Source organism: Schistocerca gregaria, chromosome 5 (genome assembly GCF_023897955.1).
Source record: "Schistocerca gregaria isolate iqSchGreg1 chromosome 5, iqSchGreg1.2, whole genome shotgun sequence".
Taxonomy (NCBI): Eukaryota; Metazoa; Arthropoda; class Insecta; order Orthoptera; family Acrididae; genus Schistocerca; species Schistocerca gregaria.
This window is the reverse complement of record NC_064924.1, coordinates 262,943,846-262,956,327: the sequence shown is the minus strand read 5'-3', so window position 1 is coordinate 262,956,327 and position 12,482 is coordinate 262,943,846. Positions and strand designations below refer to the sequence as shown.

At 45.5% G+C, this 12,482-nt stretch overlaps 1 protein-coding gene across 1 annotated transcript in view; it reads left to right on the top strand.

Annotated features, from left to right (window-relative positions):
* The window catches only part of LOC126272600 (adhesion G protein-coupled receptor A2-like), a 565,914-nt gene that overhangs the window by 451,496 nt on the left and 101,936 nt on the right, over positions 1 to 12,482 (top strand). Inside the window, exon 4 of the mRNA XM_049975543.1 lies at positions 8,206 to 8,418. Coding sequence (XP_049831500.1) covers positions 8,206 to 8,418 — 213 coding nt within the window. The remainder of the gene's footprint in view (positions 1 to 8,205; positions 8,419 to 12,482) is intronic.

The window sequence follows — 12,482 nt, the reverse complement described above, 5'->3', positions numbered from 1 at the left end:
CTGAATATCCTCAATTTTCTCTATCTCTTCATCCTCGGTTTTCGACGTCGGCATGTATACCTGAACTATCGTTGTTCTGCTGGTTTCCTATCAATTCTGATTAGAACAACCATACTACTGAACAATTCACAGCAGCTTCACCTTCCTGTTCATTACGAATCCGACTTCCATTATACCGTTTTCTATTGTTGTTGTTATTACCTCCTACTCATATGACCATAAATCCTTTATTTCTTTCCATTTTACTTCACTGATCCCCACTATACACTGATCAGTCAAAAAATCATGACGGTTTACAGCAGAAGACAAAGGAGATGACAAGGTCTGGTGACAGGTGAATGCCTGCAATCTTATGTATCAAATAATAAGGCGTGGGAACGTGAAGATCAACAGTAATGTCGTTGTTTATGCTAGGCTGGCTCAATAACAGAATGCTCGTAATTACGAAGTTGTAGTCTGACGACGTTTTGTATTTGGACCCTCAACTTTAAGTGATGTAGAGAAGTCAGGAGCGCTGCGGTAGTCTCCTTCTGTACCTCTGGCGTGCCTGCTTAAATTGCTGAGGGTCCGGCTGAAATTGCATGCCTTTGGTAGCGAAATGTAAGGCTTCGCGGTCTTGTGGCGCACAATGCTTTTCCGCGCAGCTGCGGCTCTCCCGACAACAACTGCAAATTGTAGCTTGAATGAAATCCGGAATTTTTCGATAACAGGGCCGCCTGAAGAGGTAAGATGGTTTCAGTGTCCATCTGCTAGTGTGCAGTTAAAGGCTGTCCTCGTCCAGTCTATCATGGAATCAAAGATAGCTCATACAAGTTGTACAAAAATACACAGTCAAATTTAAGTGTTAGATCGTCACAAAGAAACTAGACAAGATTATTCTGTAAATATACAGTCAGTCCCACAAGAAAGTGTACGCCTCTATCTGAATGAAATTAAAGACACTATTATAGATATACACTACGTGATCAAAAGTATCAGTACACCTGGCTGAAAATGAGTTACAAGTTCGTGGCACCTTCCATCGGTAATGCTGGAACTCAGTATAGTGTTGGCCCACCCCTTTTTCTTAAATTCCTTTATTCATCAACAACACGATACATGTGTAACCCACCACCTAATACATTAGTGGGTCCTAATTTATACTTATCTTACAAATATTGCAGCTTATCTTATTTTGTTGCTTCAGGAGTGTTAGTGCTATTTCTAATTCCACTATGCGCACTGCTAATTCTATTGGTATCTTATTCTAAATGTCTCTTTTTATTGCTATGTTACTAGAGTTACATCACTGCTGGTATTTTCCTATATCTGGTACTTTCGCTACTATTTAATCTACACTACAATGTCGGTCGGGGTGGCCGAGCAGTTCAGGCGCTTCAGTCTGGAACCGCACGACCGCTACGGTCGCAGGTTCGAATCCTGCCTCGGGCATGGATGTGTGGATGTCCTTAGGTTAGTTAGGTTTAAGTAATTCTAAGTTCAAGGGGACTGATGGCCTCAGATGTTAAATCCCATAGTGCTCAGAGCCATTTGTACACTACACTAATCTACACTTCCTGCAGCGTTACAAGTGTGCCAGCGTATTATAAAGCTACGTTATCGGCCGCACCCACCGAGCTAATCAAACTGGGTCTGCCCCTGTCACCAGGCTGGCCCATAATATTTGAATCACTGCAGTTCTAAGCTAGTAAGGTATTCCAGTGGTCTCCTGCATCTAATTCTAATTCCTACTGTCATTTCCTGTGCATACCGTGATCTGTGGGAATGTGCACCCTCCCTCTAGTCCGAGATGTGGCGGATTCCATCCGCGAAGCGGCTGCCCAAGCTCAAGCCTTGCCGTAACGGGACAGGTGCACGGTGTCTAAATCGGGTTTTATTTATCGTTGGTTGTTCCTTAGAAAGTCTTTTAAAATTTTGCCCCATATTTCATTACCAAGTTTATTTAATAGTTGAAAATGGTCATCTTGCCTGAGCAGGTGGTATGTGTCGTTATTTGGTAGTTGTTGTCTTACCTGATCTTCTATGTGCTCGAAGAGGGGGCACTCATACTCCACATGGTCTGGTGTACCCTGTTCGGCCCCACAGTCACACGCTGGTGTAGCCCGCTTCCCAAACCGGTATTGTTATGCCGGATAGGGTCCACGTCCATTAAGGAAGTGCAGCAGTCCTCTTGATGGCTTGAAGTATCTGCGATGTTGGGCAGCAGCTCGTGTGTCCTACGATCTCTATCGTCGTTATCCCACTGTTCCTGCCGTAACTCCTCCCCCATGAGTTTAATTCATGTTTGGCCCCTATGTGAATACCCATTATTTCAATTATTTTGTGCCTTTTACCCTCTTTGACCCAGTACCATCCCGCTTGTTCTCTGATTTTTGTGTCAAGAGGACAAAGTCCCATTAGTACTAGCAGTGTTCCCCCAGGAGTTGTCCTGTATGCCCTGACAGAACGCAGGAGCATATTTCGCTGCACTCTTCTTACGGCGTTGGCAGGCATGAACCTCGTGAGCCTGTGTGCCCTGACTCCTGACCAGTAACCTACGATTGATGTTAGAATACTATTATGGTATAATTTTATTGTTTGGTGGCGAGTGGCAACGCTTATGTCCAATCCCAATCAAGTTATTAAGTGTTTCCAGGGATCTTTGTGTCAATGTGTGATGTATAGTTCCACATCTTATCGACGAGTACCCCTAAATATCGGGCCTTGCGGCGCAGAAGAACTGGTGAGCCGTCTATTCTTACTGTTGGGTTCCTTAAGAGTTGTCCCTTAAGTAGTAAGTGCATGGACTTGCTAGGTGATATTGTCGTTTTTGTAGCGCGGCACCACGTAGTCAAGATGGATGTAGCCCTTTCGACTTCCGGCTCTATGTCCTCGCGGCTATGACCGCGAACCAACAGGACGACGTCGTCTGCGTAGGCTGTGACCTCCTGTACATCATTACTCTCCTGAAAGTTATTCAAAAGAGGTTCAATATTTATGTCCCAAAAGAGTGGCCCCAGGACAGAGTCCTGTGGACACCCCTTTGTTATCGTTTTGCTGATTTTCCCGCTAGGGGGCGATAGCCAGACCTTCTCCTCACAATAGCTTCTAAGACAGCCATATAGCGGCCCTGGGCACTCCTTCCCCGCAAGCAGGAGAAGAGCGAAGGCCAACACAGGTTGTCGAACGTGCCACTGATATTCACCATGATGCCAACAAGGTACTTGTGCGGGGCAGAGTCACAGACCTGTCAGGACGATGGAGTCAGACGTGGATCTCCCCGACCCAAAACCGAACTGTCTGTCACTCATCGCACACAATACGCCATGTGCTGCCAGTCTGTCTGTAACAGCCTCTCAAGAAATTTCCCCAGCAGGGTCAGTAAGCAGATAGGCCAATATGACTTTGCTTCTTTTGGGTCTTTATCTGGACCTTTCTGGATTATTACAACATTTGCCTTTTTCCGACAGAGGGGAATTTTTTGAGTCGTAGACATTGTATAATTTAGTGAGAGGCGCCACCAGCTGGGGAGCAAGGAATTTTACCACCTCCTCTGTGATTCCGTCTGGACCAGGAGCTTTGCTCTTCTTTAGGACCTTTATTTGGGCACCGACCTCCTCTTCATAGAAGGGATAAACCATTCAATTATTTCCATAATCCTGTTGATCTTCTCTTATGATTCGTCGTTGTACTTCTGAATCATCTTCTTCTCTATCATTAGGCAACAGGACATAGAGGAGGACCTCAGCAGTTTCCTGCCAGGTTTCTGTCATCCGGCCCCCGTCCCTGACGGTAGACAACACCATAGGTGATCTGATCGTTTCCTGTATCAGCTTGTACTGGATGCCCCATGGGCCCATAGCCAATTGGCTTTGTAAATATTTTTCCAAATTCTCAAGCTAACTGCCCTTAGCTCCTGCTGAAACTGTTCTTTCCCTCCCTGTATATATGCAGCCAACCAGACGACACTACGCTGGTAGTACCTCCTTGCCCTCCTTACAGACTGGCGCATCTGTCCCAGTTTGGCCGACCATGGTGACGAGGAAGCCGCAAGGGCTCTCCTCCTGGTTGGTACAGCTGCCATCACCGCCCTGATAATTCCTTTCACCAGCTCCTCGGCGTATTTCTCCAAATTCTCGTCACTTTCCACCATTGTCAGTATGTCGCACTCCCTCACCAAGCGATCCAAATCAGTCCTGTTGCAGTTGAACTGTATTTCCCACCGCACGTCCCAGTGGCACACCCTATCTCCCAATGCGAATGTTACTGGATTGTAGTTGCTTGTGGTGATTTGATCCCAAACCGTCCAGTCTGCTACCTTCGTTATGAGATTTAGCGTCATCAAGGTAACGTCAACATTTGTGCCCTCGCCTCCACCACCTGTGTAGATAGCGGGGTGACCTTGTTTATTGGCGACCATTAGTTGCAAAGCCATGATAGTCTCTTCAGGTTTTCCTCCTCTGTCATATCGGGTGCCACTGAAGCACAGGGGGGACTCCGATTTTATATCTGCTGTGACAATAAATTTGCGCTCCCGCAACGACGTGGCAACGAGGATTAATTTTTCCAGGAATTCGTCAATTCCTCTCCCATACTGAAAGTACATATCAATAACGTACAGCACTCCATCAGGTGACTGTTTTTCCACAACGTTGCATGGTCATCAGAAAACTGTGCAAGAACCGTATCTCTCAGCGCCATGTTTGTGATCACAACTGCAGCGCTTAGTTCCACTTCCCTGTGGATTACCTGCCAGCTGGCTGTTGCGAAGGGGATTCGCCCACCTTGGGAGTTTGGCTCCTGGGAATTCGCCGAGCTCCGGAGTATGGCTCCTGGAGATTTGGCCAGTTTGGGAATATCCAGACTCCTTTCCTCCAACACCCTTCGGAGTTCCTGCGTTACTGGCTTACTATTATGTGCATTTATTTGTCCTATGTTTATTGTGCTCGTGCTCATGGAAAGTATGTTCGTATGAGAGATTCCAGCCAGTTCTTATTCCAGTCATGCGCAATCCTCCCATTTGTCATAACTGATTGATTGCACAATTCATCCAAATAACATTTTTCATTTGGTCTTTCAAAAACTTTTTTGACTAAGTCTCGCAGGGCCCCGAAGTCTGTGGGAGACTCATCGTCTTAAGCTGTATTCTATCCACAGCCTCCAACACCGATAAGGTGATGTTCCTACCATACCCATGACCAACACGCACCACAAGTCTGAGACCTGTAGTGAGGACAGCCGGCTCCTCCAGATGTGTTAATTGTAAGGCGTGTTCTGGGTTTCGGTATACCGGTACCTTTATGGGGTTCATTCCCAAACCTCTCTGGAAAGATGGATCTTTAGACGAATTAGTACTCCTCACTATATTAACCTGCACTTGTTCTTCGGTGACCATATCATTGTGTTTTGTCATCGGAATGCTCCCTACCACATGATCTGCAGGCGACCTTAGTCTTGATGACTACTTCCACTCTCGCAGGCATACGTTCAATCAGGCGCGGGAAGGTTTCATGGGGAAAGGCAGCCCGTCCTTCGAAGAGTGCTGCACTGAGTAGAGTTATCGATGTCGGTCGGAGATGCGTGGCACGAAGCCGGCGTTCCAAAATGTCCCAAAGGTGTTCTGTAGGATTCCGGTCAGGACTCTGTGCAGGTCAATCCATTACAGGGATGTTATTGCCGTGTAACCACTCCGCCACAGGCCGTTTATGACAGGTCGTCGATCGTGCTGAAAGATGCAATCGCCATCCCAAAATTGCTCTTCAACAGTGAGAACCAAGAACGTCCTTAAAACATGAATGTAGGCCTGTGCTGTGATAGTGCCACTCAAAGTAACAAGGGGTGCAAGCTCCCTCCATGGAAATACGACCACACCTTAACACAACCGCCTCCGAATTTTACTGTCAACACTATACACTGTCAGATGACGTTCACCGGACATTCGCCATACCCACACTCTGCCATCGGATAACCTCCAGGCAACGTTTTTGCACTGTTCAGTCGTCTAACGTTTACGCACCTTACACCAAGCGAGGCGTCGTTTGGCATTTACCGGCGTGATGTTTGGCTTATGAACAGCCGCTCGACCATGAAATCCAAGCTTTGTCACCTCCCATCTAACTGTCATAGCACTTGCAGTGGATCCTGATGCAGTTTGGAATTCCTGTGTGATGGTCTGGATAGATGCCTGCCTATTACAAATTACGAGCCTCTTCAACTGTCAGCGATCTCTGTCAGTCAACAGACGGGATCGGCCTTACGCTTTTGTGCTGCACGTGTCCTTTCTCCTTTCCACTTCACTATCACATCGGAAACAGTGATCCTAGAGATGTTGAGGAGTGTGGAAATCTCGCGTACAGACAAATGACACAAGTGACACCCAATCACCTGACCACGTTCGAAGTCCCTGAGTTCCGAGGAGCCCCACAACTCTGTTATCTCACGATGTCTAACGACTACGGAGGTCGCTGATATGGAGTACCTGGCATTAGGTGGCAACACAATGCATCTAATACGAAAAACCCATCTTTTTGGGGGTGTCCATATACTTTTGATTACGTAGTGTATGTTTACATGAAAATACATCTTATTATTAGTACTAATTGGACTAAAGCCTCTGTCAGTACCCTTGCCTCACTGCCGTAGATAAGAACTGGTTTGATGATTGTTTTGTAAAGTGTCAGCTTTAATTTCCTACTTAGGTTCTTACTATTGAGCATGGAGAGTAGTGCTTTATATGATGTGTTAGCAGCCTTAAGTCGGTTTTCTGTACCTTCCTCCACTTTGTTTTCTAATATTATTATTGAGCCAAGATATTTAAAACTGTCAACTTTTTCGAAGCTGTACCATTCCAACTGGAGATCATCTATGTTTCTTCTAACTCCCTCAGTTACCATGTGCGTAGATTTTGTCTCACTGATTTCTAGACCAACGTTCTTGGCAGCGTCTTCAAACTCTTTGAAAGCTGATCTGAGCGCCTCTGTACTTGCACTTATTACCACATCATCTGCTTAGGCTAATATTTGAAGAAGTCTATTGTAAATATTACCTCCTGGGTTTGAGGTTATTGATGCTACTGCATTATCTAATATCAGGTTGAATAGTAGTGGGGATAATGGGTCTCCTTATCTTAGGACTTATTGCGTTGGAAACGATCTCGAAAGACATCCCTGAACTTTAACCTGGCGTCTGCTGCTTGTAAACGATGCTCAGCAGAGATATTCCTCGGCAGTTCTTACACTGCATGCGTGATCCATTCTTGCGTAATACGCGTATGGAATACGCATTGCAACAATTAATTCCTTTAAGTGTTCTAACAGGTAATTGTCAAACGACATATCGGACGAACGTGCTGGCGACGAAACTACCCTCCCTTAGATTTCTGAGTTGGTAGACATCAACCACTGAATCTAATACGGCGTGAATTAAATATGCTAGGACCGCACTGTGCGTAATATAGGTCATTATAGTCATTAACAGCGGATCATTCTATGCAAAATTTGTAAGAATAGGTAAAAACCGCAAACGTCACACGAAATCGCCGTTCGAAGTAAGTGAAAATAACATTTGTAGACACACAATTGGAAAACTAACTCCTGGCCCGGTCGTTAAGGCCGCCTTGTAGTTCTGCGTCTTGAGGCGTCATGTGGATTCGGTATGGAGGGGCATGTGGTCAGCACGCCGCTCTCCCGCCCGTTTCTCACACTTTTCATACCATTAGTGTCGCTGCAGTCTGGAGTTATTTAAGAGTGACCTTTTTGCACGTAAATTCGATCGAGTGTGATTGCTTTTACAGATAAAATCCGAACGATGCATATGCAAATGGTGCCATTAGCTGATATTAATTTCAGATAAATTAAAATATTTTTTCAAAAGAAATTAGCCGATTCGCACAATTAGCTTCGGTGCTAGCCGTGGTTTGACGTTCAAAACTTGTTCAATATACTCTAACATAGCTACAATTAGACAGACGTTAAAATGGCTCTACAAATGGCCCCTGGTCCTGGCTAAACCAACAACTTTTTGTCCCATGCTCCTAGCTGAATAAGAACCGAGCTCCGAGGCTCCCCAAAACAGTGATTCTGTGAGCAGCCTTTTCGTACGTATTTGTTACTGGCGAGATACTGATCAATCAACACATACCAGCCTATTAACGAAGCCTGCACTCTTTGGTGTGATTACCTGTAGTACAGTGTTGGGGAGTGTGACGGGGTGTTTCTGTGTCAACAGCAGAGGCGCAAACGGAGAGAGCCAACCTGACGGTGACGGCCTCGCCGGAAGTGCTGACAGCCCTGACGACGCCGACACCGACGCCGACTCCTGGCGACAGCGCCGGCCACGGCCCCGGCAACGGCAGCAGCACTGCAGACTCGGAGGACCCCGACTCCGTGGATTACTACTCTGGCTACGACTACCCCGACCTAGCCAACTACTCGCAGGACGGTAAGGATGTTCTACCTCCAGCGCCGCTTTATCAGACAGAATACCTAGTATTAATTTTAACAATTAACAGCCTCAGTTGCACCGTTTACCTAGAATTTAGCAAGGTTTCAACCTTGCCCAACCTTCTTCAGAATAACAGTAACTACCATTTTTCCATAGTGGCCATCGTCAAGCTAAAACTACAAATCCAAAAATCATCGTCACACTGTGAACTTATCTCGAACTGCCTCGGCCCCACTTCGCGATTGCGATGTGGAAGCCACGAGTGCTGTACTGTTCCAGTACACTGTGGACAAACGGTAGTTACTGTTATTCTGAAGAAGGTTGGGTTATCCTGACTAAAACCTAGGTAAGTTCTAGGTAAACGCTGCAAATGAGGATGTTAATTATTAAAATTTACAGAATGAGATTTTCACTCTGCAGCGGAGTGTGCGCTGATATGAAACTTCCTGGCAGATTAAAACTGTGTGCCCGATCGAGATCGAACTCGGGACCTCCTGCAAGGTTCGCAGGAGAGCTTCTGTTAAGTTAGGAAGGTAGGAGACGAGAGACTGGCAGAAGTAAAGCTGTGAGTACCGGGCGTGAGTCGTGCTTCGGTAGCTCTGTTGGTAGAGCACTTGCCCGCGAAAGGCAAAGGTCCCGAGTTCGGGTCTCGGTCGGGCACACAGTTTTAATCTGCCAGGAAGTTTCATATCAGCGAACACTCCGCTGCAGAGTGAAAATCTCATTCTGGAAACCTCCCCCAGGCTGTGGCTAAGTCATGTCTCCGCAATATCCTTTCTTTGAGGAGTGCTAGTCCTGCAAGGTTCGCAGGAGAGCCTCTGTAAAGTTAGGAAGGTAGGAGACGAGAGACTGGCAGAAGTAAAGCTGTGAGTACCGGGCGTGAGTCGTGCTTCGGTAGCTCTGTTGGTAGAGCACTTGCCCGCGAAAGGCAAAGGTCCCGAGTTCGAGTCTCGGTCGGGCACACAGTTTTAATCTGCCAGGAAGTTTCGTTATTAAAATTTAAATTAATATTTACACAGTTTCTGACAGGGCCGCGAAATGCTGAAGATATTTAAGAATAGCTAGTGACTGCACTGCCCATCGCCATTAAACTAGGCTTTTTGTAGGGTCATGTGATCGCCACGAAGGAACTAACGATCAAGTCTGAACTCGTTTTATTGTAACTAAAGCCCCTCCTTGGCATTCAATAATTTCCATAACCAAAAACAACAAGAAGCACAACAAGTTTTGTGGAGGCAAAACCAGATAAGAGTACAAGACATTGCAAAGAAAATAATAACTAAAATACTACTCTACATAATTACGGCGAGTGTCTATTATGCTAGAGCTGGCATAGGTATTGGCTGGAGCTGTCCTAGCTGTAGGTACACACTGCCAGTCTGCTGGAGTGCTTATAACGCCAAATCGGCCGAGAGCTACATGTAGTCACATTATTTCCAACTGGTGAATATCTGTCCCATGACTTTCCACGAAGTAGTTCCGTGCCTATGCGAAAAATGTGTTGTTGTTTACGTCCACTGCCGATGTTTCGATCTGAGCTCTTGAAGGGAGGTGGGCAGCCCACCTTGCTTGTCTGTTGTGCGGGCCCTCTAACAGAGTAGGGGCAGCTACGACACTTCTCTTAACATTTTACAAGCAAAAAATGGCTTATACAGCTCCGTTGTTGTATCTCAGATACAGATGATAGACAATAATGTGGGTATTGAGGATGAACTCGGAAACTGCGATTATGGTTCCGCATCAGCTGTAGAATATTTCGACTCTCTATTTGGCACAGTTTTTCATTTGTTCTGAAATATTTTCCATCTGATGCGGAACCATAATCGCAGTTTGCGAGTTCATTCTTAATTGAATGTAGCTGTTGATCGTCAGTGTACTGTCTCTGACATTGTACTGCCGGCATTGTTTTGCCTTAGTGTAGCACGACATCTGAATTTTGGAGCCATAGGGAACCTGGGAGCATGACAATGCGAAGCGATGGCTTCGCTCTGGTGGCGTCGGAGTCGTGCTTGTCCGATGATTCCCAGTTGTGATGGTATGTAGTGGGTTGGACTGAATGGAAAGTACCTTCTCCACAGAACTGAAGAAGGAGATGCGTAATGATTTCTCCTATGTGCTGTGTTTAGCTAATGGTGTTGCTGGCGAGAAAGGCCGACTTTCATCTTCTTGTCATTACCAGACACATTTGGGAGGCATCGAAATAGTTCTTGGGGTTGAGAATAAGGCCAAGATGACAGAAGGTTAAATAGCTGCTCCATCGAATTCCTGTAGACCTTCAAGAGTTGCTCAAACATAAGGAAAATATTTAGAAAAATCAGCTGTGTTTCGTCATTTCAGAAGGAAACCTATTTAAGATGCAGGTCATTCGGCTACTCTTCAACGTGATAATGCATCTGCATTTGAAAGTTGATACTGACATAAAACTTACTGGTGATGAAATCAAAAATGAACACTAAATTCAAGGGTTAGACCGCCGGAAAAAGATTTCAGCACTCTTACAGCCTCCTTATTTATCTGATTGAACAGTCCACGGGTGTTCTGCGGTTCATAGGGTCTAACACTCGTGGACTATTCAATCTCGAAATATTCCAGGAGAAACTGAAGAATCGCATCCTGATTTATTTATTATTGCTCACAGTTTCGATACCCACCACATGGAATCCAATGAGGGTCTTGTTTTCACATAGCTACAGAAAGTTTAATGAAGCTGTATTAACATTCACTCCAAGATTTGTTATTTAATCGTGTTTAATAGTTAACGAAATTAATGATAAGGGAAATAGAAAATTTTAAAAATGTTGAATGAAAAGGAAAAACACTGAAAACCCTCAATTCACGATGCTAAATTTGTTAATCATTGACACTGCAATCTAGCAGGTGGCCTACTGGCAGCTCCTGATCTCAGCTACTGAGAAACATCAGTATTAGGGAAGTCGTATTCCTAAGAAGCTGTTGATGCAGATTGCTGCATCCTTGACTCATGCTACTATTACTTACCTCTATGTGAGTCCACTATTGCCAGTGGCAGCATGCCAAATCTCTAGAGCTCCAGAAGTCATAAAACTTCACCAAGCAGTCGTGAGCCAACCCCGTGCCAACCCTGACATGGATCATCAGGTGAGCTAGCGCCATCGTCAACAATCCCAGTGGAGTCAAGCACTGGAATCTGGCGGATTCACCACACTAATCCCGTGCAGCCTGGATTTTCTGGGAAACGCACATACACGGTGTCTTATCGAACTGTATGAAATAAAATCGTCAAAATTCTATACGGTTCGCGTTAGGACGTTCAAACTGCACGTTTGCCATGGGACATGATGGGAATTACTATACATGAGTTTTGTTTAGTGACGAAGCCCACTTTCATTTGGATGGGTTCGTCAATAAGTAAAATTTGCACATTTTTTGGAGTGAGAATCAGCATTTCGCGATCGTGAAGTCTCTTCACCCTCACCAGGTGACTCTGTGGTACGCAGTGTCCAGTCGCGGAATAATTGGTGCGATATTCCTCGATGGCATGGTGACGACCAAATGGTACGTGTGGGTTTTCGAAGATGACTTCATCCCATTATCCAAAGTGACCCTGTTTTCGACAAGATGTGGTTCGTGCAAGACTGAGCTCGATCCCATCGAAGTAGGAGAGAGGCTGATGTCCTGGAGGAGCACTTTGGGGACCACTCTCTGGCTCTGGGGTAACCAGAGGCCACTGGCATGGGCCTCTATTGGCCGCCATATTCTCCGGATCTGATCACATATACCTCAATAATTGTCACACTGTAAGTCGCCTATACGTTTCCATTCATTCTGCCGGTTCTGCCATAAGTGCCACGTCGTTGTTCACATATCCACTGGTTCTGTCCGTCCTCACTATAGAAACTAATTCTGGCGTTGCTGACTTTCAATGATATTCATCCATTCACTCACAGTTTTCGTTTCAACATTATCACTTACAAATGGCTTTATCTTAGTCTCTAAATATTTTCGAAGTTTCCTTCCACATGTCTTATATGCTACCCTGTTCACCAGATACTGTTTGACTTTTTCTCTAACAATGTCACGTA